At 28.1% G+C, this 26,923-nt stretch overlaps 9 protein-coding genes across 23 annotated transcripts; 4 read left to right on the top strand and 5 right to left on the bottom strand.

The window, feature by feature from the left end:
- The first annotated feature begins 75 nt into the window (after positions 1 to 75).
- LOC124426692 (notchless protein homolog 1) lies at positions 76 to 2,050 on the top strand. 2 transcript variants are annotated; one of them, XM_046968716.1, is made up of 6 exons: positions 76 to 516; positions 577 to 816; positions 907 to 1,160; positions 1,267 to 1,504; positions 1,584 to 1,805; positions 1,879 to 2,050. In XM_046968716.1, the coding sequence occupies exons 1-6, from the start codon at positions 180 to 182 to the stop codon at positions 2,016 to 2,018; spliced, it is 1,431 nt and encodes a 476-aa protein (XP_046824672.1). In that variant the 5' UTR covers positions 76 to 179; the 3' UTR covers positions 2,019 to 2,050. The 2 variants fall into 2 exon arrangements, with proteins under 2 accessions (XP_046824672.1, XP_046824671.1); XM_046968715.1 differs by having other exon boundaries at positions 76 to 816.
- Positions 2,051 to 2,459: 409 nt separating this feature from the next.
- On the top strand, positions 2,460 to 7,492 carry LOC124426685 (exportin-6). The gene is made up of 16 exons (XM_046968689.1): positions 2,460 to 2,595; positions 2,776 to 2,979; positions 3,045 to 3,236; positions 3,322 to 3,481; positions 3,571 to 3,827; positions 3,912 to 4,078; positions 4,163 to 4,469; positions 4,533 to 4,625; positions 4,707 to 4,875; positions 4,949 to 5,087; positions 5,168 to 5,529; positions 5,597 to 5,924; positions 6,251 to 6,448; positions 6,580 to 6,858; positions 6,933 to 7,098; positions 7,171 to 7,492. The coding sequence occupies exons 1-16, from the start codon at positions 2,593 to 2,595 to the stop codon at positions 7,246 to 7,248; spliced, it is 3,102 nt and encodes a 1,033-aa protein (XP_046824645.1). The 5' UTR covers positions 2,460 to 2,592; the 3' UTR covers positions 7,249 to 7,492.
- LOC124426700 (SOSS complex subunit C) lies at positions 6,563 to 13,997 on the bottom strand. Of its 3 annotated transcripts, XM_046968737.1 has the most exons (6): positions 13,706 to 13,997; positions 13,014 to 13,167; positions 12,538 to 12,915; positions 11,264 to 11,305; positions 11,078 to 11,202; positions 10,765 to 11,009 (listed from the first exon to the last, which is right to left on the bottom strand). In XM_046968737.1, exons 4-6 carry the CDS (start codon positions 11,289 to 11,291, stop codon positions 10,854 to 10,856), a joined length of 309 nt encoding a protein of 102 aa, XP_046824693.1. In that variant the 5' UTR covers positions 11,292 to 11,305; positions 12,538 to 12,915; positions 13,014 to 13,167; positions 13,706 to 13,997; the 3' UTR covers positions 10,765 to 10,853. The 3 variants fall into 3 exon arrangements, with proteins under 3 accessions (XP_046824694.1, XP_046824693.1, XP_046824692.1); XM_046968738.1 differs by lacking the exons at positions 12,538 to 12,915; positions 13,014 to 13,167; positions 13,706 to 13,997 and adding an exon at positions 6,563 to 6,656 and having other exon boundaries at positions 10,928 to 11,009; positions 11,264 to 12,449; XM_046968736.1 differs by lacking the exons at positions 12,538 to 12,915; positions 13,014 to 13,167; positions 13,706 to 13,997 and having other exon boundaries at positions 11,264 to 12,140.
- Positions 7,718 to 10,163, top strand: LOC124426691 (alpha-aminoadipic semialdehyde dehydrogenase). Its single transcript, XM_046968714.1, has 8 exons — positions 7,718 to 7,931; positions 8,032 to 8,248; positions 8,377 to 8,564; positions 8,629 to 8,828; positions 8,890 to 9,134; positions 9,210 to 9,319; positions 9,375 to 9,635; positions 9,718 to 10,163. Exons 1-8 carry the CDS (start codon positions 7,779 to 7,781, stop codon positions 9,928 to 9,930), a joined length of 1,587 nt encoding a protein of 528 aa, XP_046824670.1. The 5' UTR covers positions 7,718 to 7,778; the 3' UTR covers positions 9,931 to 10,163.
- On the bottom strand, positions 9,953 to 10,789 carry LOC124426698 (rRNA N6-adenosine-methyltransferase Mettl5). Its single transcript, XM_046968734.1, has 2 exons — positions 10,339 to 10,789; positions 9,953 to 10,259 (listed from the first exon to the last, which is right to left on the bottom strand). Exons 1-2 carry the CDS (start codon positions 10,676 to 10,678, stop codon positions 9,964 to 9,966), a joined length of 636 nt encoding a protein of 211 aa, XP_046824690.1. The 5' UTR covers positions 10,679 to 10,789; the 3' UTR covers positions 9,953 to 9,963.
- Positions 13,998 to 14,393: 396 nt separating the features above from the next.
- Positions 14,394 to 16,263, top strand: LOC124426697 (vacuolar protein sorting-associated protein VTA1 homolog). 4 transcript variants are annotated; one of them, XM_046968729.1, is made up of 5 exons: positions 14,394 to 14,534; positions 14,835 to 14,951; positions 15,023 to 15,457; positions 15,612 to 15,785; positions 15,864 to 16,263. In XM_046968729.1, exons 2-5 carry the CDS (start codon positions 14,840 to 14,842, stop codon positions 16,013 to 16,015), a joined length of 873 nt encoding a protein of 290 aa, XP_046824685.1. In that variant the 5' UTR covers positions 14,394 to 14,534; positions 14,835 to 14,839; the 3' UTR covers positions 16,016 to 16,263. The 4 variants fall into 4 exon arrangements, with proteins under 4 accessions (XP_046824685.1, XP_046824687.1, XP_046824688.1 ...); XM_046968731.1 differs by lacking the exon at positions 14,394 to 14,534 and adding an exon at positions 14,541 to 14,694; XM_046968732.1 differs by lacking the exon at positions 14,394 to 14,534 and adding an exon at positions 14,541 to 14,702.
- Positions 16,264 to 16,887: 624 nt separating this feature from the next.
- Positions 16,888 to 20,756, bottom strand: LOC124426699 (novel acetylcholine receptor chaperone). Its single transcript, XM_046968735.1, has 4 exons — positions 20,272 to 20,756; positions 18,551 to 18,689; positions 18,308 to 18,414; positions 16,888 to 18,212 (listed from the first exon to the last, which is right to left on the bottom strand). Exons 1-4 carry the CDS (start codon positions 20,380 to 20,382, stop codon positions 18,099 to 18,101), a joined length of 471 nt encoding a protein of 156 aa, XP_046824691.1. The 5' UTR covers positions 20,383 to 20,756; the 3' UTR covers positions 16,888 to 18,098.
- Positions 20,757 to 21,073: 317 nt separating this feature from the next.
- LOC124426687 (rab GTPase-binding effector protein 1) lies at positions 21,074 to 24,533 on the bottom strand. 6 transcript variants are annotated; one of them, XM_046968698.1, is made up of 11 exons: positions 24,421 to 24,533; positions 24,229 to 24,314; positions 24,055 to 24,150; positions 23,738 to 23,845; positions 23,208 to 23,641; positions 22,549 to 23,045; positions 22,130 to 22,411; positions 21,810 to 22,029; positions 21,621 to 21,731; positions 21,300 to 21,524; positions 21,074 to 21,221 (listed from the first exon to the last, which is right to left on the bottom strand). In XM_046968698.1, exons 3-10 carry the CDS (start codon positions 24,101 to 24,103, stop codon positions 21,357 to 21,359), a joined length of 1,869 nt encoding a protein of 622 aa, XP_046824654.1. In that variant the 5' UTR covers positions 24,104 to 24,150; positions 24,229 to 24,314; positions 24,421 to 24,533; the 3' UTR covers positions 21,074 to 21,221; positions 21,300 to 21,356. The 6 variants fall into 6 exon arrangements, with proteins under 6 accessions (XP_046824654.1, XP_046824653.1, XP_046824651.1 ...); XM_046968697.1 differs by having other exon boundaries at positions 24,229 to 24,247; positions 24,315 to 24,517; XM_046968695.1 differs by having other exon boundaries at positions 24,055 to 24,314.
- A 354-nt stretch (positions 24,534 to 24,887) lies between these two features.
- LOC124426841 (activating signal cointegrator 1 complex subunit 1) lies at positions 24,888 to 26,885 on the bottom strand. 4 transcript variants are annotated; one of them, XM_046968994.1, is made up of 7 exons: positions 26,728 to 26,885; positions 26,333 to 26,650; positions 26,118 to 26,227; positions 25,688 to 26,006; positions 25,427 to 25,590; positions 25,209 to 25,345; positions 24,888 to 25,136 (listed from the first exon to the last, which is right to left on the bottom strand). In XM_046968994.1, exons 2-7 carry the CDS (start codon positions 26,539 to 26,541, stop codon positions 25,008 to 25,010), a joined length of 1,068 nt encoding a protein of 355 aa, XP_046824950.1. In that variant the 5' UTR covers positions 26,542 to 26,650; positions 26,728 to 26,885; the 3' UTR covers positions 24,888 to 25,007. The 4 variants fall into 4 exon arrangements, with proteins under 4 accessions (XP_046824950.1, XP_046824953.1, XP_046824952.1 ...); XM_046968997.1 differs by having other exon boundaries at positions 26,333 to 26,491; XM_046968996.1 differs by having other exon boundaries at positions 26,333 to 26,500; positions 26,728 to 26,884.
- Between the last annotated feature and the right edge of the window lie 38 nt (positions 26,886 to 26,923).

The raw sequence follows: 26,923 nt of genomic DNA, 5'->3' as shown, positions 1-26,923 counted from the left end.
ATTATCTATTGTACCAATGTGATTTTAATGATTATTCTTAGAAAATATGATTATTCTATTATAATATAATTATAAAGAAATAAGTATATACAATACAAAAATAACCTATAATATAAAATACATATGTAAATAATATCTTAATAATAATAAGAGAATAAATATAAAAAATATAAGTGAAGATGAATAAACGAAAACTTGACAATGAAACGGATAATAAACCTACGAGAGTTTTATCAAGGTTTAAATCTGATACTGGAGAAATTCTTCCAGGTGGTTTATTGGATTTACCAGTTAATATCACGGTAAATAAACTTCAAGCAATTTGCAATGCTTTACTACATAATGAAGATCCAGTGCCACTGGCATTCTATGTAAATAATATAGAAATTACAGATACATTAGAAAAAAATATCGAAAAAAATTTTAGCGTTAGTGAAAATGTTCTTGAAATTATATATCAACCTCAAGCAGTTTTTAAAGTTAAAGCTGTAACAAGATGTACCGGATCTTTAGAAGGTAATAAAGATTCCGTTACGTATGATAAAGTTATTAAAATTTTATTTTTATATTATTCAGGACATAAAGAAGCTGTTATATCTGTTGCTTTTTCACCTGATGGAAATTATTTGGCAAGTGGTTCTGGAGATACTACTGTACGGTTTTGGGATGTTTATACACAAACTCCATATTATACGTGTGAAGGACATAAACATTGGGTTTTATGTATTTCCTGGTCACCATGTAGTAATAAATTGGTTTCAGCTTGTAAAAATGGTATGATTTTACAGTGGGATCCAAAAACAGGAAAGCAAGTTGGTAAATGCTTAGAAGTTTCAATTCAATTTAATTAAAATTTGTATAAATATTAATATATCAATATACTTTCAAATTACTTATAACTTTTAGGCAAAGCAATGATTGGGCATAAAATGTGGGTGACATCTTTATGTTGGGAACCTTATCATAGAAATCCAGATTGTAGATATTTAATAAGTGCATCTAAAGATTGTAACTTAAGAATATGGGATACAACATTTAGTCAGACAATACGTGTTCTTTCTGGTCATACAAAAAGTGTTACTTGTGTTAAATGGGGGGGTAGTGGTCTCATATATTCTGCCTCTCAAGATAGGACTATCAGAGTATGGAGAGCTGAAGATGTAAGAGTTTTGAATGAATTAGATATATATTTTGTAAACATTAATATATATACTGATATTTAAATGAGATATAATTTAAGAAATACTTAAATGAGATATAATTTAGGGAATACTATGTAGAACACTTGAAGGTCATGGTCATTGGGTAAACACATTGGCATTGAATGTGGATTATGCACTTAGAACTGGTCCTTTTCAAATGAGTAATACAAAAGATAAACTAAAGAATTCTTTAGAGTATGCAAAGAAGCAATATACTTCAGTAGGTGAAGAAAAGCTTGTTTCTGGTTCAGATGATTTTACATTATTTTTATGGAAACCAGAAAAAGAAAAGAAGCCTATTGGTACTATGAAACAATAATTATTGCTTTTATAAAAAATTTTTTTTTAAATTAAGTATTACTTTACATTGAATTATTTCAGCAAGGATGACAGGCCATCAACAATTGATAAATGATGTCAAATTCTCACCGGATGGTCGTATAATCGCATCAGCATCCTTTGACAAATCAATAAAATTATGGGATTCAAATACTGGTAATTATATAGCATCATTGAGGGGTCATGTACAAGCTGTTTATTCTATTACATGGAGTGCAGACTCACGTTTACTACTCAGTGGTAGTGCTGATTCAACATTAAAAGGTATATTGTGTATTATTATTGTATTTCATATATTTTAAATATATTATTATATTGCTTTAAATATTGTCAACAGTATGGAGTATGAAAACAAAAAAATTGTATGAGGATTTGCCTGGACATGCTGATGAAGTTTATGCTGTAGATTGGTCTCCTGATGGTCTTCGCGTTGCGTCAGGTGGAAAAGATAAAGTTCTAAAATTATGGCAAAACTAATATTAAAAATTAAAAAAGAAAATAATTATATACTTCGTGTTTTCTATTTTTATTTAATAAAAAATCAAACCTTTCCAATATTATACGTAATTATATATAAAAAGACAATTCAATAATTATCGTATCTACCGGTTAGTTTATCAATGCAGCATGTCTACGAGTTAGTTCTTCAATGATTCGCGACGTGTCTACGGAGTTATTTGTCAATGTACATTTTAATCGTTAAATCGTTAATCATTATTTAAATTAAATATTTCCTAATACTGTTTTGGAGCATTAGGTGTATTAGAAATAGGTTTTACGTAGTATACAACTATCTCCACCTACTACTCAAATTTGATTGGTTGATTATATTTTGAATTTACCAATTATATTCATCGTTTAGACACAGTAGTTTTTATTCTTTCATTTCATATGCTATATTATTACATACAGTGTTGCAATTTACTGAGTATATGCTGGTACATGTTAAAATATATTCATTTTGACATGACATATAAGAAAAAAGTTAACCTCATTGAGTTTATGTTTATATTGTATTTATACCTATAAATTATTATTAGTAGTAATAAATATGGTGAGTAAAATACAGTTATTTTTTATATAATAATATATTTATAATTATTTGTATTTATAATAAAAAATGAATTATAGGTTTTACAAAATCAGCATAATCAACATAATAATATGTACTACTTATTATATATTTTTTAACATTAATTTAATTTACATTGAAGTACTACTGAAATTTGTTTAGGATGATGATGTGGCTGCTCTTCAGAGTTTAGAGCACCTCATGACAGAATTTTTTTCATCAGAAACAACTAATGAACGTAAACGAACAATTGAACGAAGTTTTCAAGAATTTGCAGCACGAATTGACTCCTGGAGACCATGCTTGCATTTTTTATCATCTACAAGTAATCATTATGTCAGCATGTTTGCTTTATCTACATTAGAGGTAAATATTATATTTTTCTGATTTCATAAGGATTAGTTACTTCTTAAATTAATTCAATATTTTAGACAACTATTGGTAGAAGATGGCCAATTCTTCCTTGGGAGGATAGAGCACTTACACGATCAACTTTATACACATTGTCATTAGAAAAAACTGTAGTACCCTTTGTCAGAAACAAAGTAGTCAAATTAGTAGTGGATATTGCAAGACATGATTGGCCACATTTTTATCCAGATTTTTACTCCAATATTTTACAGGTCTGATAAATATGTATGTGTATAAAATATACACATTTTTTAATTAAGATTTTATGATATCTTAATATCTCTATTATCTTGACAGTTGCTAGGTCATAAGCATACAAGATTGCTAGGTTTGGTGTATTTAAGAACTGCTTCTGAAGAATTAGCTACTCCACGAGAGGATTTGCCAGTACAAAGGAAAAATGAACTATTAAGATTACTTAGTGCTCAAGTGCCTCTGACACTGGATACACTAACTGGTATATCTCAATTACTTTATATTTGAAAAATATCTGTAATTTGGTATATAACATACAGAAGTTTTTTTATTTTTTTATTTTGGATACAGTACTTTTACAAGAAACAACAAAATTAAGAAACAGATCAGGAACTGCAACACCACCGCCTTCTCCTACCAGTGGCCAAACAATACCACCTACACGTACGGTATTGGATGTAGAGGGTTTAGCAACAGGCACTAGTGAAGTTTGCATTGCTACACTTCAAGTTCTAGCACATTTGTTTAGCTGGATTGCTTTGACAGATCATATTACTACTAATTTATTAGATGCTATATTTTCCTGTGCTAGATACCATGACACTATGGTAGGAGATTTCAAATTACTGCAATAATAGTTTATTAAAAAAAGTTGTATGTTTTATATTATCCATTTATTTTGCTTTCTACAGAATGGTAAACAAGTAGAAATGGTTGTACAAGCTGTAACTACTATAAATGAACTTCTGTACAGACCATTGTGTTCTCCAAATGTGACAGAAAGATTATTATTAGAAATATTTCAAAATGGAGTAAATTTATTTCAATTCATGGAACGTTTAGATTCCATAGATGAAAGGTAATTATTATTTTAATATCTATTGAATAAAAAAAAAAAAGCACATACGTATATGTATATATGTATATATATAAATTTTTTCAGTTATATGGGAAAAATGACAGAATTTTTACAATTATTTGTAACAAATCATTTAAAACGAGTTGAGTCATGTCCAAAATTTCCTGTGAATACATTATTAGAAGTTCTTTGTCATCATACGTTTCAACAGTGTTCCACAGTAAATGGATATCTACGGTGTTTAGATATTTGGACTGTTCTTTTAGAAAGTACACAATCACAGTATTCAGCAGTAGCATTAGCTTTAGCAGAAAGAGTACTTCAAAAAATGTGTTTTAAATTTAACGCACGAGCCTTAAGAGAACTTGATACAGAAAATTTAGATGAAAATGTAAGTGACTTTTATTTATGATTAAATTTGAGCTTTATATAAATTTCATACTTTTTTTTATAGGAAGAAACAGAGTGGCAACATTTTTTAAGGTGCAATATAGAATGCTTAGCAAAAGTGGCAGATGTATCACCTATTCCAGTGTTTACATTATTGGTATACTATTAATTATAATAATAAGTATATTTTATACGATTATTATAAATTTATAAAAAAAATAATCTACTTATTTTTTAGTATCATTCTTGGAAAGAAGGTTTAATAGTTTTCGGAGAATTGGGTACAGCAATAAGTAATAATCAAATTATTTTACTGAATGACGCAGAAGCTTCTAATGTTCATGCTCATTTACGCGATTTGGCTTCTACAACTCAAACTTTAGCTAGATTATATTCTGTTTTTATTGGTGAGTTTAAATTAAAAATTATCAAAATAATTATTTTTTAATTTCTATATGAAGGATATGTATTTTTTTACAGGAGATCAATCAGCTATAGATCAATCTTTGGCAGAAGAAGTTGTTTCGCAAACATTAGATGCATGTATTTTTGCAAGAGATAATCAACTTTATAAAGCGGCATTACAACCAGCAACCATAGTACTAGATCTTATTGAAGTGTAAGTATAATTTTTATGTTAAAATTTAGGAAAAAAATAACATATTTTCCTATATATAATTGATAGCTTTATTCTATTAGGCATTCACAACTGTTAGCTTCACTTCAGGCATGGTGTCACTGGATAGCAAAAAGGCCAGAAAAAACTAAAGAAACGTTATGTCAACGTTGTGTTAATTCGTGTGTTTGGTCATTAACATATACTACTACATCTTGTGATTTACCACCACCTTTTAATCTCGTTCATTCTGCAACCCATCTCTTTCAAAGTATTACTGCCATTCTAAGACCTATACTATGGGATCATACTACTTTCAGAAATTTAATTTCTATGAGAACATATCCATCTTTAAAACCTGACACCATAAAAGTATTGCGACGAGCATTAATTAATGGTATTATTTTACCAACTGGAGATGGAGCTATAAGAGAAAGGCTGATTGGTAAGTCACATATCTTTTACAAAAATATATATATTATATTAGATAATTACAAATTTTATTTCAATAGGCACAATGATAGGATCTTTGTCAGAGCCTCTAGGTGCACAAGGCCAATCTGTACCTTCTGATTCAACAATATTAATAACTATACCATCATTAACTCAATTATTAGAAGATTGTTCTTCTTCATCAACTACTATCAAAAAGATGTTGCATTCTAATTTAAAACCTAGTATCGATCGATCATTAGAACTTTTACCATATTTGATAAGATATCATAATATATGTGAAGTGGTACTTAATTTTCTACATTCAGTATTCTTAGTATTGCAACAACAACTAGGTCCCGAATTTACACAAACTGCAGTACAAGGAATGTTACAGATTTATACCAGGTATATTTATATGATTTATTTTAATTTCAATAAAATTATGAAAATTAATACACACACGCGCGCGCGCTATATATATATGCATACATACATGCATACATACAAACACATACATACATACATACATACATACATACATACATACATAAATACATACATATTATAAACTATATGTAATATATATACTATATATAGTATATAGTATATATATTAATTTCCATATATATACACATACAATATATCATTTTATAGAAATTATTTGTTGATGTATCTATAACAAATAAGTAATAAATAATAAGTAATAAGTAATAAACAATTTGTTCTTATAGAGAAAACATTTCTGCTGGTCCTGCGTTAGATCAGTTATTGGAAATATTAATATTAGTAATATCAGCACCTACTAGCGCATTTAAAGCATTTATTCCTTCAGTAACCAATTTATGTTTGGGTCAAGTATGGCCTGCTGTTGGAAATGATCTCAGTGCTTATCCTGATACTACGATTGTTTTATTAAAACTTTTTTATAGGTAGTTATACTAACAAATATTTTTATATTTGTACTATTATTTTATATTTATTATTTATTATAAATATTGCTATAATAAAATAAAATTAATAATACACAAAGAAAGTAATAATTAATAGTTTTATTATGCAGCATTCTTACACATCAATGGCAATACTTTTATAATACATCAGTATTGCGTACACTTGGTCACGCAGACGAGGATGAACCTGTCGAACATAAAGAAGAATTAGTTGCAATTTTGGAAGCTTTTGGCCAAGCTTTATTGCAGCCAGATGTTAATATATTTCGTCAAAGCTTGCAAAGCCTTGAACAATTAAATATTAGATGGCGATTATATCAAAGATCCATATTTAAAGTCCACTTACTTGAAAGATTCTTAATGGCCCTATTTACAGTCTTATTTCAACAGTAAGTGTGCTTAATAATAACTAAATTATATATAACTATCATTTAAATTTATTAAATTTAAATATTTTTTTTAGATCTCACAATTTATTAGCTGATGAAATTGCAGCTGCTGTACATAGTTTAGCATCTGTTAATATAGGATGGTTCTTTCAACATTTTCTTCCTACATTTTTAAGTAGTTGTGAAGGTGTGGATGATATGCAAAGAGCTACATTATTAGATAACTTTGACAAATCCACTGTAAGTAAAATTTAATAAAACCAAAGCAAATTTCAAAATTTTGTATATTTAATATATAAATAAATATTTTAGGACCAACCGACTTTAACAAGATCTGTTCTGCAACTTATTTCTGATTTACGATGTTATCAACTGTGTAGACCAGGTTAAATACATACAAGTATTAAAATGATAACATGATTGCATTTGATAACATTTCGTAAATAACATTCGAAAAAACATTCTTCCTTAAGACTATTTTCAGTGCCTAGAGATAAATATGAACTTTCTCATTTCACAATAAAAGAAAAAAACATTTTATAATATTTACTACTTTGTGTAAATTACTGCCGTAACTTTATTGTATGTCAAAACTATTGTTATAAATAAAGTTTGTCTTTTTATATGTTATAAATTATGAATTATTTATATTTTAACATAATATAAAATTACTTAATAAATAATTATAATGCACACTACAAAATATGACTAGTAAAAAGGTCATTATATTATCTTACCATGATGTGTTTTCTTAAATATAAGCAATGTGTTAATGACATATAAGCACTGATAAGAGTATGAGTATAAGTATACAAACATATTCAGTTTAATTTTCTTCTGATAAAGAATGCCATTCAGATAACCCCAGATTTCTACTCTAGTGTATTACATTAATAAATTGATGATTACGAGAATCAAAAATGTTACATCTGTTGTCGAAAAGTAAATATATTTCTAGAATAATAATGACAAGATATTTGGTAACTGATCCAAAATATGGATTTTTAAAGGAATTGGGCCTTATTTCTGAAAATCCGGGCTTATTTGATGGACGATGGGGAGGTTCTGGTAAAGTATGTAAAATAATATAATATATAAACAAATTAGAATTTAGGAATTCATTTTATAAATATATTGCAAAACTATTGTAAATTATGTAATAATGTTTTGTAGATAATTGAATCCATTTCTCCAGCTAATGAAAAAGTTATAGCAAAAGTTCGAGAAGCTACACCTCAGGAAGCCAGCAACGCTGTTACAGAAGCACGAAAAGCATGGCCTCAATGGGTATCTTTGCCAGCACCTACAAGAGGAGAAATAGTGCGACAAATTGGTGTTGAATTAAGAAAATATTTGAAACCTTTAGGACGATTAATATCTTTAGAAATGGGTATAAAAGCAAAAAAGAAAACATGAACAATATATATATATATATATATATATATATATATATATATATATATATAATATATATACATATATATATAAAGATATGTTCACAATTTGAATTATATTTAGGCAAAATACTACCAGAAGGTATTGGAGAAGTACAAGAATTTATAGATATATGTGATTATGCAGTTGGATTATCTAGAATGTTGCCTGGTAATATTTTTCCATCCGAGAGAAAAAATCATGCATTATTAGAAAAATGGAATCCATTAGGTGTTATTGGTGTTATATCTGCATTCAATTTTCCAATTGCAGTACGTAGACATGAAATTCGGAATTCCATGCTATTCGATATATGAGTATAATAAAATATTTTAGGTATATGGTTGGAATGCTGCAATAGCAATGGTATGTGGAAATACAATTGTTTGGAAAGGGGCACCCAGCACTCCTCTTGTTTCTATTGCAACTACTAAGATCATTGCTAGTGTTTTAGAAAGAAATGGCATTCCAGGTTCTGTTACATCAATGATAACAGGTGAATCAGAAGTTGGACAGATTTTAGTGAATGATCACCGGTAAGTTGTTTCAAGTACATAAATATTTTTGCATGTATATTATACTCATATATATTTTCAGTATTCCACTTCTCTCTTTTACGGGAAGTACAGCAATAGGAAAACAGATAGCACTTAAAGTGCAAGAAAGATTTGGAAGATCTTTATTGGAACTTGGTGGTAATAATGCCTTAATAATTGCACAAGATGCTGATCTGGAAATGGCAATCAGAGCTGCAGTTTTTTCATGTGTGGGAACAACTGGACAAAGATGTACTACAACAAGAAGATTAATTCTTCATAATAAAATACAAAAGGAATTTACAGGTAAAAAGCAAATATGCTTTAAGCACTTTTTATAAGATTTTCATCGGTTGTAAATTATTACAATGATGTTTTTAGAAAGACTCATAACAGCATATAAGAGCATATTGGAACGTATTGGTGATCCTTTGGATGATGGTACATTGTATGGACCACTGCACAGTGAACAAGCTGTTAATGAATATATGGTATTATAATCAGATTTATAATAATCCTATATGTTTAATAAATTATCATTCATAGATAGCAATACAAGAAGCAAAAGATAATGGTGGTACAATAGAATTTGGTGGCAAAAGATTGGATCGACCTGGTTTTTATGTTGAACCAACAATAATTTCTGGTTTGTCACCTAAAACAAAGATTATACAAAAAGAAACATTTGCACCAATTGTATATATTTTGGAAGCAAACTCATTAGAGGAAGCAGTAGCACTTAACAATGGGGTAGAACAAGGTTTAAGTAGTTCTCTCTTTACTAAAAATATAGGAAACGTATTTCAGGTAAATGAATATATTGAGTAATTTTAAATTATCTTATATTCAGAATCACTTAAAATATTTAATTATTATTTTAAACTTTTAGTGGATTGGACCACATGGTTCAGATTGTGGAATAGTGAATGTCAATATCGGTACCAGTGGTGCTGAAATAGGTGGAGCATTTGGTGGAGAAAAAGCAACAGGAGGAGGCAGAGAAAGTGGAAGTGATGCTTGGAAACATTATATGAGACGTGCAACTGTTACTATCAATTATGGAAATGAACTTCCTCTTGCTCAGGGTATAAAGTTTGAATAGATGAATAAAATTTATTGAAAAATTAATAAATACTCAAGAATTTAATTCAAATCGTATAAAATCTACTTGTATATCAACAGAATTTTTTTTATGAAATTTATATATACGAGGTAAATCATATCTTAACTCAGCAATTACTGTTCCTTTTGCACCAAGTTGTGTAGCTTTAGAAAGAACATAATCTCGTGTACTGGTTTTATGTAAAGAATATACAGCATTGGAAGCAGCTTTAATAGCAATCTCTAAAAATTTTATATCAGTTCCTGCATTTTTTTTAGTTCCAAACGGTGGATTCATAATCACTGTATCAAAGTATTTTTCAAATTTTCCTGCAATTTGTTATATAAATAAAATATCATTTTACTTAATATCTTAGTTACATACAAAAAAAGATACTTTTAATCATACCTGGTAAATATTGAAATATATCACATTGTATTGATTCAACAAATAAGTCCAAATCAATACAATTTCTATACAAGATATTAAGTGCATCGGAATCTATTTCAAATCCCACTACGTGACTTGCACCAAGCATTTGAGAACCTAATGACAAAACACCACAACCACACCCAAAATCAGCTATAGCACATCCTTCTATATCATCAAATTGGGACTGAGCAGTATATAACATGCGTGAAGCAATATGTGCACTGGTAGTGTATTGTTCAAGTTTTATCTTTGGTGTTTCAAATCCATCAATCTGCTGTAGATATTCCTCAAGCTTTCGAAGTTGTAAACTAGTCATATTTACCAATTATTGATTTTTACTTAGCACTTGATTAAAACTTTTTTTAATAGTATTAAAAAAATATCAGAAAAGAAACGAATCTGTTTATATGTCAATGTTTTCATTAATCTATTTTATATACACAGTCTCTTATTAGATGTTAAATATCACTAAATAAAATGCACCCAAGAATTCATTTAGTATCAAATCTTGGAAGAACTGGTAAAATTAAATTGCCAAAAGAAGAGTCTTGTGTAACAAAGTAACCTGTAGATGCTGCATGTGCATTATGTAGAGCAGCTCTTTGCGATGCACTCATTGCTACTCCATCAGTAGATTGTGTAGTAGGCTAAAAGAAGTATAAGGAGTGCTATAAATGAAAAATGTATGTATTATAATAAAAATGTGGTTAATTACCACAGTAGATGCAGAGCCAGTAGAAGTAACAGCTAATGATGTATTTAAAGTCGGCGCAACACCTTGTTTCAATAACATTTGTTTCTTTAACTGTAACTCTTCTAAGATTTTTCGGTTTTGCAATTCTACAAACATTATATTATGTTTATATATTATACGCAAATAATATCAACTTAAATTACATACCTCTTGAATTTGGTTGTGAAAAAGCCATCAAACTGCGTTTTTCTATCAAAAAATGCAAATTATCTCGATTATACCATTAAATTTACAAAGTTTACATTATATCAACAAAAACTTGTTACTAGAATTCTTTTCTTGATTGATCTTGTGTTCGTACACAACAATTGCATAGGTTATATTTTACATCCAAATAGGTAATCATAGAATGTTTAAGATTAATGTTGTTCACCCAATATCGCTCGAGACATATGTGATTTCAGCGATGGTACGGGAAAAAAATGAAGTAGAAGTGCGTTAGAAAAACTCTATCCCTTCTCTCGATTCATCGTATCGATATGTATATTTGTTAGGTATGCTGTGCCCCTCATACTGTTGGCGCGCATGAATTAAAATGAGATTTGGCTCAAAATTGAGATTTGATTACAATTGTGTCTTCGTCGTATGTCAGGGCATAGTTTCTCTCACAAACATCATTTTGCGAGTTCAATTGAGATAAGTGTATTTAAGAATACTCTTCTATTAAAGACTTATAAATAAGAATAAAATAAGAAGAATATTTAATAGAAGAATATTTAAAAAAGATTCTAAAATGTGGAAGGAAATTGACAACATTAGTGCAATCAAGAATAGAAAAAATCTAAAATCTTTGCATAAAAAATGATTACTGCTATTTGGTCGAGAGATATCTCATCCCCGAAAAATCGAAAAAACATAGTGGGGAAGCGGGAATTAGTATATTAATTGAATATCTTGAACTAAAAATTGATTAATTTATTCTAGTGTCTACGGGCCGTGATTCTACAAGTATCTGTTATTTTAACAATGACTCTACTCGACTTTTACAAACAATAACTTTCCTCGACTTTTCTCTTTCAAAAGCAACGACTCTATTGAAACTTTTTTTATTATTAAAAATTGATTAAATATTTAATTAATTTTTATTTAAAAATATAAAGCAAACCTTTGATTATTACAAGCAAATCATGCAATTTTGCTTGTAATCTAAAAATTATCCATCGAAAATGTCTTCCTATTCATTTTTTATTAGAACTCGTGAATATCTATGAATATGACAAAGTGCTAATAATTATAATCGCGAAGGAAAAAGATTCTATCCTAATAAATCAAAACGTAAGAAATCATTCATGAGTAAATCTCCGAAGAAAAGTTACTCGTGATCACTCGATGCTCTTCCATTAATTAATTATAACCAATCACCCGTGCCGATTCGATCTTAACATGACTGAGTAATCAGAGGAACTTCAAAATTCACTTACTACTTAAAAAGTTCTGCAATGGCTCCAAAATACTTGTCCAAGATTTGGATCGAAATTGAGGATGATTGATTCTGGATCATTCATAGGTGGTTGAAAATGAAATAGGTCGACATTGAATTTGGTAGAGATGCTCTTCAATAATCCACTGACTCTAATACGCGGTAGACATTTTTTAACTAACGGTCTAAAGTTAATTCATGAAACTTTACTGTCTTAATAAAAACAATCTGTGCGACAGCTAAAAACCAAAAACTTTGAAAACAAACATTGACTCTAACGACTGCATACGAACAAACACTGCTTCTATCTTGGCGATATTTTTATTTTAGCGATACAAAAACTCTACTTTATTACTACGCGCGCAATTGAAATGAAGTTCTGAAACAAAAAAATACAAACAAAATAATTAGTATCACTATTATAATAAGAAACAATATAAATTATTCAAAAAATGTATGATATAGAAATATATTCACTTTAATTCTTCACTGCTACTTGCAGGAAAGATCCTAAGAGAGCTTCGATGTTTACTCGACGGAATACGAAGGATCCAGTTACAGCGAAGTCAATCAGTGGTTTAATTTTGTTGATATAACACATAGTCAATGACCAAAAGTTCAAAATTTAAATCTAATGCAAAAGAAATTAAAATTATTTTAAGTTTCTCACGCGTTACGATCTTTTTAAAGTTTACGCGAATTTACTATTGTTTAAATGTTAGTATAAATGTATGTTGAAGATTGCTTAAATAGTTGCAGAATTATGAAAAGTATTAATTTATAAGTTGTCACGTTTAAAAAGAGAGAGCTTTTTCAATGAGCGTTGTTCATTTGTCGTAATCCAAAAGAAATCTAATTCTGTGATCATCAAAGTTAATAAAAAAATCATTTATTTTTATATTGCACAAGGCCAACAATCCTGAGAAAAAAATTTAATATATTGGAATTTTAAATTAAAATTATTTTAAGTTTCTCATGAATTACGATCTTTATAATGGTTAAATGAATATATTATTGTTTAAATATTAGTTCATTCTATTCCGCGTACATTATATATTATTTAAATAATTATAAAATTACTAAAAGTATAAATTATATGAAAGTATAATTAAGTTTAGCTGTATAGAGAGAAAGAATTTTTTATATTTACTCCACGGAATTTAACTTACATGGAAAAAGGGAACGGATATGTTTACTAGTCAAAATACAAAAGATAACTAACTCGAAAACTGACATTGATATAATTGTTTTGTTTATAGCACTTGTAACTGTAACAATTTAAATTTGAAAATTTTTATCTAACGATTGCACATATGAGTAAAATTAGATTATTTAGTTTTAAAGCAGTGAGTTATTAATTTTATAATGTTAATCGCTTCGTATTTTTTATCAAAATTATCAAAGACACAATTTGTTGAGAATTCGCAGATAAAACCATAACAAGAATGATACAATATTAGTAACTAATTAAATATTTCTATTCAGATGTCGCGTTGAATGTGTTGAACGCTTCATCTTAATCTATATCTGCGCCACCTAGCAGTAAACTGGAGAAAATTTCTGCATATCACTATTGGCCTTTAATTCAATTGCCAATTATGATTGGAATATTTAATTATCAATTACAATTAACAATTAAATTTTTATTTACATCAATATTAATCACATGATATGCTTAACTTAGTTGTATAATTCTTAGTTAGATTTACGTTTAACAATAATTGAATTTTTTATCGTCGTGAAATTAATATTTATTTTTTTATATTTCTTTTTTGTTTGCTTATAGTATAACTTAAAAATTGATCAAAATATAATAAATATGAAAATAATTATATAAAATAGTCTATCAATGATTGATTCATGGCATAATGCGGAGTAACTAGTGCATTGATAAATCTCTTCATAGACACGTAATGAATCATTGACGAACTATCTCTGAGAAATTTGTAAATGACTTCAACTTCACAACGAATGCCGCCAGAGAGTGTCGTTTTTATGGTTTGTGAATATTATATGATAATATTTTGCGTTTTAGCATGTATTTAATAAGACAATGACAAAATGTCATAATTCAATAAAAGGCGTAATTTATAATTAAAGGAAATCAAATTCTGGTTATATTGTAGCATTTGTTAAGTGCATGTGATTAGATAAGACGGTATAGTGGAAAGTACTTAAGAATCTTATGTGTTAAAAAAAAAAAAGAGGTTTTGATATATAAAATAATAATATATAATATATGAAAAATAAAAAATAGTAAAAAAAAATAAAAAATAATAAAATTTTTTACCTGCTTAGACATAATGGTTGTTAGTCCAGAGTTGCCACCTGTTCCAGCACCTTTAAAAAACATTCAACAATATTTAAAAGTAGCTTCGACACATGATCAACGAGATTGTGTTGTCAGTTATTGGTGTGGGTATTAGTCATTTTATTGTAATAAATTGTTAATTATATTAAAGCTTGTATTGTGGATTTTCTTACAGGTCGTCTTTATGCTCTTCAAACTGGTTTAAAATTGTCAACCAAAACTGGCGAAGAAACAAGTTTTTTAGTGAAATTGATGAATTGGTTGGAAACAACCAAAAAAGAATTACATGATAATGAAGCTATTACCAACGATGTAGCTGCACAGGCACATTTAGAAAATTGGGCATTGAAGCTTTTTTTATATGCAGATAAAAGTGATAGGGCTTCAAATTTTGGAAAAAATGTTATACAAACGTTTTATACTGCAGGATTACTTTATGATGTTTTAACAGTATTTGGAGAGCTTACAGATGAGGCGGCACAAAACAGAAAATATGCCAAATGGAAAGCTACTTATTTACACAACTGTATAAAGAATGGTGAAACTCCTATACCAGGACCAATAAAAGATGAAGATGAAGAAGATAATATAAATGAATTTTCAGATAAAGGTTTACTAATGTATTTTAATATTGCATGTTATTTGTATTATTATAAATATATCGTTAATCTGTATTTCTATAAGAATTTTTATTACAATATTCTTTGTCTAACCATTACCTTCAACTACAACAATGAATATGTTTAATTTTCATGAAATTTCAGCTAATTCTAATTCGCATAGTAATATACCCGATGATGATGACAATACCTCAAACTTGGATGCTTCTAGTCCAACTAATGTCAACATATTCAATCCTATACCTACTGGATCAGAAAATGAAGGTGATGGAAAGACTACATATAATCTTCCAGATTTAAAAACTATAAAAGTAGATGGTAAGACGAACTAATTATATATTGTAGTCTTAAGAATATTTTTAATGACAATATATTCTACAAATAACATGTCCATAGGTGGAATTACATTATCAACAGAACAGGTAACTAAAGCTCAAAAATATATTAAGTGGGCTGGAAGTGCTTTAAATTATGATGATGTGCCTACTTCAGTTTTAAATCTTCAAAAGGCAATACATCTGTTAACAACTGGTCAAGATCCAGCTTAATTACAAGTGCCTAATAATCTATTAGGTTCTAATGTATAAATTTTTAATTTATAATTTTAGTATATGAATTCTCTTCTTGCTTATTAATGTTACAAAATATAAATTGCAATGTAATGTTAAATAGTTGTAGAAAGACTAAACAAATTATTACCATTAATTGATTAAGAATATCTTTCTATATAAATGTAATTTATGATTTCATTGTTTAAATAAATAAATCGCATCACATTACTGCTTTAAAAACACAATAAGAATATGCAGTAAAATGAACAAGTATAAATATTGGTTGATATGTATAGATAAAATGAATATATTCATACTTTTAATTTTATATTAAAGATTATTATTTTAAAAGCATTTTACATTTGCATTGTCTGTAACTCTCATGCATTCATGTTTTGAAAATATAAAATGCATAACCACAAACAGACAATTTTCTAAATATATATTATATTATGTGAAAATTTTTTCTATGAAGATTATTAGTATTCTTTACATAATTGTAAATTTTATATTGCATGTTTGAGCGATAAAAGATTATGTTATATTATTATTTTTTTATCTATTGCAGTTTCAGTCCTTTTATTACTATATCATAAAATGTAATCATGTTATGAGATTCTATAAATAAACTTATATATATATATATAATTTTATATATATATATAAAATTTTTTTCCTTAATTTAACAAATATTCATGGCTATTTTCATATAGAATTTAGGTAAAATTACGCTGCAAATTTCATTACATACTATTAAATATAGATCGTAGAATATTTCTTGACATGTTTACATTTCTTTTTGTGTATAATTGTTTCAAATTATTATTATTTATATATATTTCATATACATATATTTAAACATGTCTGTCTTGTTTTTGCTTATTAGCATTTTTATTCATTTTGCTTTCAAGAAAGATATTTATACAGTACATGTACAATAAGTTAAGACCACAAAATTGGCCCCATTATAATTAGCATGCTCCTTTTCATAAATATTTACATTGTACTTATCTAGTTATATCAGAAAAGATAAATCTACAAAGCACATGACGTAGGATTCAAAAAATGAAATTAATTTCTTTTGGTTTCATTGGTATGAATTTTGTTAAAACACTTTGTATATTTAAATATTTATGATATCATACAAATAGTAATTTTATAAACACACAGATAATCACAATCTTTGTGCAATAATGATTAGAGTCCTTCCAAAATGTGTTTACAAAAGTGTACTGCGATTTTTTTTTCTTAAATGTAACTTCTGGTGGAACGTAGTATTGCTTATGACTCTACATATTTGTGAAATAAATTCAATACATACATACATACATATATATATATAAGTAGGTATGTATATCTTAAATCATGCAATTGATATTTATGTAGAGTATAGCAAATTTATATGTATGTACACACATTCAGTTACGATATTAAGGAGAACACATTTCTTTTCTGTGGCAGTTAATTGTACTTAACTAATATTCATATTCATTGTTGGACAATGTAAATGAAGAAATATGGTGGGTATCAGATTAATTTCTAATATAGAAGCATTCTAATGTCATGTAATCGATGGAACAAAATTTACTTAACTCTCATCTTATTAATATATTGCAGACTTTGGTAAATATATTTTTAATAAACTCCTTATATCTCATGCTTAATGTAAATATTTCACATAATTTAGGAGCACGAATATGGACCTGCTAACACATTGTGTTTCATTTCTGAATAGCAATATCGACCCAAACAATTATGATGTGGATCTGGAAATTTTCATTTAGATGCGAAAATGTGGATGAGATATTGCTCACTTTACGTTGTCGGACGTATTCAAGTCTATACTAAAAAGTATGTAGCATTTTCGTATATTCTCATCGAAAATATTCTATCCTGTCCATAAACGGAAGGAATACTAGAAATAAATGTTTAACATCCATCTAGTTTTGTTCGCACGATTAGTGTAATTTATCTTTAGGGTTTATATTTCCTTCTCTCGACAGAATTTTGTTTTGACCTACGATTTGCTTTGCAAAATGTGTAAAAGAGATACGCTCGCCAGATCTTCAAATAAATAGATTCAGTCTTGTTTTCTAGTTTTCTCATCTACTCCATTAGCTGCAACTGGTTGTGCATCTTCCCGTCGTAATTGCCAATCTATTACCAATCGACCAGTCAGCATAAAGAAAAATACCTAAAAAAGAAAAGAAAAAAAACCAAAGACACATTTAATTTAAAAACATTATTGTTATTTCATGACTTTTAATAAAACGTAAAAAACATACGTACCAAAGCCGGCGCAATTCTTTCAAATCTATCATTTACCATATAATGAGAATATACGGCCATTAGCATCAAAAAGAGCAATACCGCATTAGACAAATTTTTTATCTTATCTATAAAAAATTATTACATTATAATCATTAAATAAATTCTTAATAAAATAGTACTTATTACATTAATTTCATTAAGTTAGTTTTATATATATATATATATATATATATATATATATATATATACATATATACTTACGATTTGGAATTATTGCCATGGCAAGACCGCAGATGATTTCGAGCGAGCCAACCACTCTTCTATACCATTTGCTCGGAACTTTGAAATCCAACGTGGTAGATAATGGAAATACTTTTGCATATTTGACATATTCTTTTCTCTGAAAAAAAATGTGAATACATGTGTGTATATATATATATATATAGATACATACATATATACACATGTATATTAAATTATCATATATCAAAAGGGTGATTATTTTGCTATGTAATTATATTTCTCAATTAGTTTAGCCCAGACTAATTTATTATTAATGATTAGGTTAAGTGAATAAATGGTAAATATCGAGAATTTAGCGAATAGATATTTGGCATAGACTCAACTAACTGCTTTGGACAGCTGCTTTTGTAAGATAATAGCATATACATTAACAACTACGACGAGGATGGTCCAGCAGCAAAAATAGAAGCGAAAACACCTTGAATGCAAAAATTACATTGAGCTTCGTGCTTCGTCTAAAGCGTTGATGTTATTTTATTGTTTTTTGATTAATAATATATATCTATTTAAATCATATACAATATTAAATATACATGCATGTATAAAATAATAAGTCGGACAAATTCAAGAAAAAAGAATACCTTCAATTCAGACTAATATGAAACTTGAAATTTGTCTTTGAAACCTTTGTACATATCATATAGGCAAAATTAACTCATGTTACAGAATATTAAAAAGAAAATTTAAATTTCTTCATTAAAAGGCGCGTATACTGAAAGACTTCTTAATGCGCTTGTTACTCCATCTTTTCGGCGTACAAACGAACTAAAATATTAGATTTACATTCATCTGCTATCCTGATACATTATAATACTTTGTAAATTATAAAAGTAATTGTTTCAAATAAATATGAACAATGAATTAGCTGCAGATCATTCTATTTTTACAAGTATTTAAATAATCATATACTTTTTTATTTATAATCATATTACTTATGGCATATAACGTATTTCGTTAAATTAATTACCAGTATTACTTGGACTACTTAAAAAAAAATAAAAAATAAAAAAAAAACTGAAAACTTAAGAAAAAACTTATGAAACTTATGAAATTTAATATTTAAAGTCGTCCAATAAAGAAAAGAAAATTTATATCTTAAAATATAACTATTCTCGTTAGAATTCCGTTAGAAAATATATTTTCTTGCATGCTCGTTATATTTCGTAATTCGTAACCGAAAACGGATGCGCAACTCCTACCACATTTTCAACGAGCGGCCAAATTCACATGCCCAAATGAACGAATTAATGGACTACTAGCGACAGACAGAAGATATAAAAATAGATCAGCAAATTTCGATCCATCGTACTGAGTGTAACACGCGCTACAAACGAATCGATCCCGCCTACATTATCAGACAATTCTGAGAGAAACTGCGCACGCTTCCCCGATTCTTGAAGAAGAGAACAAGAAAGAGAATCATGGATGACAAAACTAATATTTAATATTACGCAACGGTTGCTTGGGGATTACAACGGAAGAAGGAGTAGAAAGTATAGGGAGAAATAAGGGGAAAAAGAATAAAAATGCATATGTTGTCTTTTCTCTGTTTGAACCATCCCCGTTCATTCTATTTATCATAGCCGTCAAGATAGAAACGGAATTACATAATATTAGTTGAGCTTTTATAATAATCAATGTAAAAAAGAAAAATGAGGGTTTGACTTGTACGGACTTACCAGGTCTTTATGCAGATCTTTGCTAATATGGGACGTTAATTTCATTGTACCAACAAAAACGAAGAATATACCGAGTAACACGGAAAGGGATTTCAATACTATGGATCCCATATTTTTTTTTATTTAAAATTTTTATAACTATACCAGGATTAATTTGAATAAAAGCGAATGTTAAGTAGTATGTAAAAGGAATCGATTAAAAAATAGGAAAGGCCCAATCGATTGTCGGTCACACCACCTTGTTTTCGAGTCTGTACTCTTTCTCTCTTTTTATCCTTTTTCACTTGAAACAGACTTACACTTATTCAACAACTTGTTTCTCGAGTGAATACATTTTTTTTATTGTTTGTACAAGTTATGATATCACGAGTATTTCACCAACATTTCTCAAAAATAACCACGACGACAACGACGATAGCAACGGACGCGCTCGCATTGACAACATCTATATCTCCTTTCCCTCTCTGTCGTATTGCAACTCGCGACAGCGCATTTTACCGCGACGCTGCCGACACACCGACGCTATGCGTCACGTGACGTCATAGCCCGCCTTGATTTTAGTTTACACGCATTCATGTGACCGTTCTAGGGTAGTCAAAGATACATATTATATAAATATTAACGAACATTTCTTTTATATTAGAGAAGTTATCAACAAGTTTTCTAGATTTCATTTTCATTGCAATAGATCATTAAATAATACATATATATATATATATATACAACATATATATATCTATACGACTTATAGGTATAATCATTCGAAACAAGTAAGCAGGTCTTCGAAAAATATAATAATTCGTACATTTCAAAGCTTTAATCTTTTAAATTACAATAAACATTAAGTAGTATATAATTTTGTATTTACATTTTATTTGTTATACATCACTCCAATTATCAGACTATACTTTATTCTATCTAGTCCATTCTCATGTCAGGATTAAATCCTTCTGAAATTAAACGTATACAATGCGTACTTAAGAATATTATGTTTTAATAATAAGAAAAATATTATCGTTTAAAATTACCATATCACGTTCATACACTCCAGTGACTTTTGAAATTAATACTAGGTCCAAATATGTTTAATCAGGCGTATGCGGTGGTTCTTGACTAAAATACGGTGCAGTATCTTGCACTAACAAAGTATGACAAACATCACAGACTCTGGATGGTCTTTGCTTAGGACCGCTATTCACAACGCGCGAAAGACAAGACTGACAAAATATATGGCCGCAATGACGACAGTGTACCTACATACATATACATATATATATATATATATATATATGCACAATTTTAGTATTCAAACTAATAATGGCACTTAAAAAATATCATTGTATGTTCACCTTTTTCTTTGTAACTGTGAAAGTAACATGACAAGATGGACATTCATCAACATCTTCTTCATGTTGCCATCTAACCTCACTCCCAGCTTGCCTAATTCTTTCTAATTGCACCTATATCATGATTAAACATAATACAATATAGAATTTATACGAAAATTTATTCCATTATGTATAGATATATTTTTATACCTGTAACGATTGTGACAATCGTACAAAATCCTTTTGAACTGTTTCACTAGTATCCAATTCCTGTTGCAAACTCGTGACTCTCTGTTTTAATTCAGTTATAGCTAAATCAGCTTTTTCCTTCTCTCTTAATACCTCTTCGTATTTTGTTTCTATCTGATCAAATTTCTCCTCTTTTTCCGTAAATGACCGTTGGTCTCTTGCGTATTTGTCAAGTTGAAGCCTATACATTTACATTACTGATTAAACTATGATATCCTATTTCATAATCATGAACAATTTTTACTCGTAGCTATATAACTGTTATGAGAAAATATACCTACTTAAATTCACTGATGTCATTTTTTAACATTAAAACCTGTTGTTCTTTAGCAGCACTTTCTCGCACCATTTCTTCTCTGAGAAGATTAACTTCGGACCTTAATGTTCTTTCATTCTCTTCTGCAACTTCCTGAGCCACTCTAGCCATTATCAAGTCTTCGTGAGTTTTTAATAGACTTAAATGTAAATCCTCTACATTATTTGGCATATTGATGCTTTCACTTTGCAGTTGGTGAGAATGTTTACTATGTTTTCCCATAAGATTCTCATTTTGTTTCTGCAGCCTGAAAAGATTTAACTGAATTCTCAATAAAGAGTTTTTGATGGTTGACACATTAACACAGGCATTTATTTATTAGCCTTGAATATTTAAATAGATATTAAATGGGAAGACTAAATTTAATGCTAAAAATAATCTTACGCGAGAAGATGTTTCTGAACTTCCTCTCGTTCTCGAGTTAATCTAGACAGCTCATCAGTAATGGTTCGTTGAATATGTTCAAAGTTTTTCTTTATCTCCAATAGCGTTTTTTGAGCTGTTTGTGAAATATCTGTAAGCTCTGCTACTTTGATTTTATGCTCCTCCTTTTTTTCATTCCATTTTTGTTCCATTTCATGTCGAAATTCTACCTCTTTTGCTAAATCATCTTTCTGTACATTTAACATTCTTTCAGAATCAACTAACTGTTTTTCTAGATCTTTGACATTTTCCTGAATTTTAACAAGTTGCGCCTCATAATTACGGCACATATCACATGCCTCTTGAGAACTTCCAGATTCCTGTTGTTTCTTTAGCAACTGTCCTTCCTTACACTTCTGTAATTCATCATCTGTTGTTCTTAATTTTTCTTTTAAAGCCTTAATTTCATGTTCAAGTGGTACTACTAGTGATCTTAACACTTCTGCATCTTCTTGCGCCTATAGTATATTAATTTCAAAAAATATTATTACTGAATTAACAGTATTATGAAGATGATAAATATATAGTTAAAAGTAAAAATTCCCTAATACAGTTCCTATACTATACTGTAGTAGAAAATGAGATAAAAATTTTTCGAATGCGCTTACTTACGGATTTACCTTGCGCATGTTTTCCTCAAGATTATCCGGGCCCAAGGATAAAGCATCTGCTCCTAGTTGCGATGCAACCTTACGAGCTAATGTTTTAGTAACAGTTGACAATGATATTTGGGGTCCATCTAATTGTGGCTCGCGCGGTAATTGTGACTTTAACATTACATTTTCTTCTTGTAGCTTTACAAGCGATAATTTTAATTTTGATATTTCTGTATCCTGTCGTTTACGCACACAGGATGATTCTTCAACAGTTTCATGAATAACTTGTTGCAATGATGCTATTTCTTCTTGTGCTTTCTGCCTTTCAATCAAAATATCATTTTGTATTTTTAAATCTGCAACTACTAATTGGCTTTTTGCTTCATCCAATTCATTTTTTAATTCTAAATTTTCATCTTGCAAGCTTATGTTATCTTCTAATCTTCTCTTTAATTCTTCTACAAATATATCCGAGTTAGTATATTTAAGTTAAAATTCTAAATATTTTTAACTTAATAATATCTATTGTTCTTGAAAATTATTTCTTAACATACCTTCTTTTTGAAGAAACAATTCTTTCATCTTTGCTCTTTGCATATTAAACTCTTCTCTCATTTTAGTATTTTCTGTTTCCAAACAACTGATCTTTTTTTCTAGAGTTTCTGAATTATAGCAAATAAAATTTTTATAAAGAAAATATATAGAATATAACATAAAAAAAAAAGAGAAAAGCTTAATGCTTTTCACTTTAAACTTATACAATCAAATTTCGTAGGTAAGACTTACTTCATTTAGATTATTACGATTTAATATCGTAAGAAAAATATGTACATAATAAATGATCAGATTTATATTATTACATTTGACATACCTTCTCCGTCTGTCTCTACTACATGACTTTCCTGCGAGTGATTCTCCATCGTGTAATAATTTACCGCAGACGCATGTAATTTTTTCAATGATTCTACTACAATTTATGCGATATATAGAAGTGTATATCACAGTAACCTATCCACAAACTTTTTAACTTAAACATGGTACATACGTTCGTCAAACCGGATAAACTATAATAGAACGTTGATATTTTATCTTCGTACAATGACATCAATATAAACCAATGTATGAAAGTACCTGGATTAAAACATCTGTTATGTGGTACAACTTAATCGTATAAAATAGTATAGAATCTTTGTCAACAACATTTGTAAACTAGATTTCACTTCAAAAAGATACGTACTATTAGATTTACACAATGATAAGTATCTTTTTATGTCGAGCGTCGCGCATTTGACGATGACGACGATGATTTTATCATAAAAGTATAGCAAGGCGCATGTCACGACAGTAGCGTCGCCGCTGCAAATATTGTCTACGCAAAACACTTGAATTTGTCACGAATCGATTTGAAACGCGCCAATTGGGAAACGTTTTAAATGATAATCATTATCTGATTGGTGCATTTCGAATTGATGATTGCCAACGAAGATTTGAAGCATCTTGACTAATCTTAACCAATTAATTATATATATATATATATATATATATATATATATATATATATATATATATACAGTTTTATATTTTTTAATTTAATGATTACGTAGTCTGACACATGTGATGGTTATATCCTACATTATATAGTTTTTTGTATGGATTGGTGGCTTTGTGTAAATTTTGGATTATATGAATAAATAAATACATATATATATATATATACTTTCGCTGAAGTATTATTTAGTTATTGGTACAAATTATGATAGAAAACATTTACATGTGTTATGCAAATCAATGTACAAAAAAATAAACTTTAAATTTACTTTTTTATTATGATTGTTCCTCACCCAATGTAATTTTAGCTGTTGCTTGATAATAATTTGTTTCAGTAGCAGTTTTAAGTTGTGACAAGTGAATTTCTTTTAAAACTGTTTTACCAAATAATGTATCTTTATATACCTATAATAAAAATATTAGTCTTCATAACTTTCGAAATCATAAAATACATGTCAAATAGATATATGCTCTTACATTTAAAATTTGTGTAGCATCAAATTTTTTGTTAATATTTTTATCTATTATTGTTACATCGTTATCTTTCTTTCTATAGGCTATATTCATGAAAGTAGTGTGTAATTTAACATCGTTTGTTCTATTTGGCATTAAGTCTGTAAAATAATATTTTCTAATTCTTGTATCAATGTATTACACATATAAAAATACACTATATACAATATTAATTCACTTACCCTTTTCTGCAAAATAATCTACTATTTGATTAGACAATTCTTGCAATACATCATTTTCTGTAAATACTGTTCCGTAAAGAATTTTAACGGCATCTGGATTATCATTCATAGATTGAACACCTTTTATTACTATAGTAAATAAACCATGTTTCTTAATGAAAGGGCTAGAAAAGAAAGATTTCTCTACTTATGTCTATTTATAAATTAAATTGGCTGCAATTAAAATATTCTATTCTATAAACAAAATTATATTCATTATACTCAATAATATGTTGTTTGCAATCCATAAATGTTTGTACTGCTTGCTTTCTTTCTTCTTCATCTAATAAAGTAAGCATTCCTATGGTAAGATGTAATTTACTTGGTTTTTGGAAAAGAATTTCATCTATGCCTGTAACAACTCCTCCAAATTTTTGAATTACATCACTTTTGAATGAATTGAAGTTTTTAATAATCTCATCTACATTTAATGGTATAGACAAGAAATGTGTGTAGCTTAATTTTTTCCTAGATACTTCTATAATTAAATCAATTCGATGTCGAGCTGATAATATGCCTCTACGATCTGATCCAATTATAACTATAAATTGGAAAATGTAAATATATTATAAATTCAAATAATCATTTTTATTAAATGATCACTTTTGATAATACTAAAAGTTAAATTAATTCTTAATTACAATAAAGCTACCTATGTCTCCATCTTGTTCTGGTTTAGGAAGTAGTATGCTTGTTTTGGTTTCAATTTCTATTCTCTTACGTACTGCATTTTTGGAACCAATAATAAATGGAAAAAATGGCCTAATATATAAAATTATTATAATTTATTTTGTAATATATTTTATTAATGTTTATATTTTCATACTTTTTTGATATTGTTGATAAATTTATAAGTATGATGCTTACTTTGCAACATGGAATGAATGCTTTAATTTTGCTTCTCCATGTGGTACTATTTCAATATTAACATCAGAAGATTCTTCATCTGTATAATCTGCCTGATAATCTTCCTCTACATATGAATCCATATTGTTTTTATTTATCCAAGCTTCACTTTCAAAAAATCTGTAACACCTTCCATCCACCCATATTAGCTCTGGTTTTAATACATCCATTATTATTATATTTGAATTATTATGAAGTATTAAGTAATAAAGTTTCTATTAATTTTTATCAAATATTCAATTCACTTTTTATTATGACAGTTAACTTTTATCGTATAACCTATTAATAATACGTAGTATTTTACTTGAAAGTAAATAAGATTGTTTTCAATAATTTTTCATAAAAATAAGTCATACCTAATTATTAAACATAAAATCTTGTTTTCAATTTTTTTTTAATTATTTTTAAAATGTAAATGAAAAATAATTAGTTTTACTGACACTTTATGACTTATATACAATAAGATTATTTAATACATAATTTTAAGCATACACATATTAATAAATATAGTTTTTTTTTATATACATGTGTAGTACTAAGATATGATGTATA

Source organism: Vespa crabro, chromosome 9 (assembly GCF_910589235.1).
Source record: "Vespa crabro chromosome 9, iyVesCrab1.2, whole genome shotgun sequence".
NCBI classification, from domain to species: domain Eukaryota; kingdom Metazoa; phylum Arthropoda; class Insecta; order Hymenoptera; family Vespidae; genus Vespa; species Vespa crabro.
This window is presented reverse-complemented; position numbering and strand designations above follow the sequence as displayed.

What these genes read in the sequence shown, in the direction of transcription:
- LOC124426841 (XM_046968994.1), bottom strand. Translation starts at nt 26,541, where the DNA reads ATGGATGTATTAAAACCAGAGCTAATATGGGTGGATGGAAGGTGTTAC. An exon ending in CATTCATTCCATGTTGCAAA is followed by an intron (nt 26,228 to 26,332) that starts GTAAGCATCATA and finishes TTTATATATTAG; the next exon opens with GCCATTTTTTCCATTTATTA. An exon ending in TGCAAACAACATATTATTGA is followed by an intron (nt 25,591 to 25,687) that starts GTATAATGAATA and finishes TTTCTTTTCTAG; the next exon opens with CCCTTTCATTAAGAAACATG.
- LOC124426691 (XM_046968714.1), top strand. Translation starts at nt 7,779, where the DNA reads ATGTTACATCTGTTGTCGAAAAGTAAATATATTTCTAGAATAATAATG. An exon ending in GATGGGGAGGTTCTGGTAAA is followed by an intron (nt 7,932 to 8,031) that starts GTATGTAAAATA and finishes AATGTTTTGTAG; the next exon opens with ATAATTGAATCCATTTCTCC. An exon ending in AATACAAAAGGAATTTACAG is followed by an intron (nt 9,135 to 9,209) that starts GTAAAAAGCAAA and finishes TGATGTTTTTAG; the next exon opens with AAAGACTCATAACAGCATAT.
- LOC124426685 (XM_046968689.1), top strand. An exon ending in ATTATATTCTGTTTTTATTG is followed by an intron (nt 4,876 to 4,948) that starts GTGAGTTTAAAT and finishes ATTTTTTTACAG; the next exon opens with GAGATCAATCAGCTATAGAT. An exon ending in ATGTTACAGATTTATACCAG is followed by an intron (nt 5,925 to 6,250) that starts GTATATTTATAT and finishes TTGTTCTTATAG; the next exon opens with AGAAAACATTTCTGCTGGTC.
- LOC124426687 (XM_046968695.1), bottom strand. Translation starts at nt 24,103, where the DNA reads ATGGAGAATCACTCGCAGGAAAGTCATGTAGTAGAGACAGACGGAGAA. An exon ending in GTTCAGAAACATCTTCTCGC is followed by an intron (nt 22,412 to 22,548) that starts GTAAGATTATTT and finishes AAATCTTTTCAG; the next exon opens with GCTGCAGAAACAAAATGAGA. An exon ending in TCACAGTTACAAAGAAAAAG is followed by an intron (nt 21,525 to 21,620) that starts GTGAACATACAA and finishes ATATGTATGTAG; the next exon opens with GTACACTGTCGTCATTGCGG.
- LOC124426697 (XM_046968729.1), top strand. Translation starts at nt 14,840, where the DNA reads ATGGTTGTTAGTCCAGAGTTGCCACCTGTTCCAGCACCTTTAAAAAAC. An exon ending in TTGTGTTGTCAGTTATTGGT is followed by an intron (nt 14,952 to 15,022) that starts GTGGGTATTAGT and finishes ATTTTCTTACAG; the next exon opens with GTCGTCTTTATGCTCTTCAA. An exon ending in AAATGAATTTTCAGATAAAG is followed by an intron (nt 15,458 to 15,611) that starts GTTTACTAATGT and finishes ATGAAATTTCAG; the next exon opens with CTAATTCTAATTCGCATAGT.
- LOC124426699 (XM_046968735.1), bottom strand. Translation starts at nt 20,382, where the DNA reads ATGGGATCCATAGTATTGAAATCCCTTTCCGTGTTACTCGGTATATTC. An exon ending in AAGATCTGCATAAAGACCTG is followed by an intron (nt 18,690 to 20,271) that starts GTAAGTCCGTAC and finishes ATTTTTTTTCAG; the next exon opens with AGAAAAGAATATGTCAAATA. An exon ending in CATGGCAATAATTCCAAATC is followed by an intron (nt 18,415 to 18,550) that starts GTAAGTATATAT and finishes AATTTTTTATAG; the next exon opens with ATAAGATAAAAAATTTGTCT.
- LOC124426700 (XM_046968737.1), bottom strand. Translation starts at nt 11,291, where the DNA reads ATGGCTTTTTCACAACCAAATTCAAGAG. An exon ending in TTCACAACCAAATTCAAGAG is followed by an intron (nt 11,203 to 11,263) that starts GTATGTAATTTA and finishes TAATGTTTGTAG; the next exon opens with AATTGCAAAACCGAAAAATC. An exon ending in CTGGCTCTGCATCTACTGTG is followed by an intron (nt 11,010 to 11,077) that starts GTAATTAACCAC and finishes TACTTCTTTTAG; the next exon opens with CCTACTACACAATCTACTGA.
- LOC124426698 (XM_046968734.1), bottom strand. Translation starts at nt 10,678, where the DNA reads ATGACTAGTTTACAACTTCGAAAGCTTGAGGAATATCTACAGCAGATT. An exon ending in TATATTTCAATATTTACCAG is followed by an intron (nt 10,260 to 10,338) that starts GTATGATTAAAA and finishes AACAAATTGCAG; the next exon opens with GAAAATTTGAAAAATACTTT.
- LOC124426692 (XM_046968715.1), top strand. Translation starts at nt 180, where the DNA reads ATGAATAAACGAAAACTTGACAATGAAACGGATAATAAACCTACGAGA. An exon ending in GAGTATGGAGAGCTGAAGAT is followed by an intron (nt 1,161 to 1,266) that starts GTAAGAGTTTTG and finishes GATATAATTTAG; the next exon opens with GGAATACTATGTAGAACACT. An exon ending in AAAAGAAAAGAAGCCTATTG is followed by an intron (nt 1,505 to 1,583) that starts GTACTATGAAAC and finishes GAATTATTTCAG; the next exon opens with CAAGGATGACAGGCCATCAA.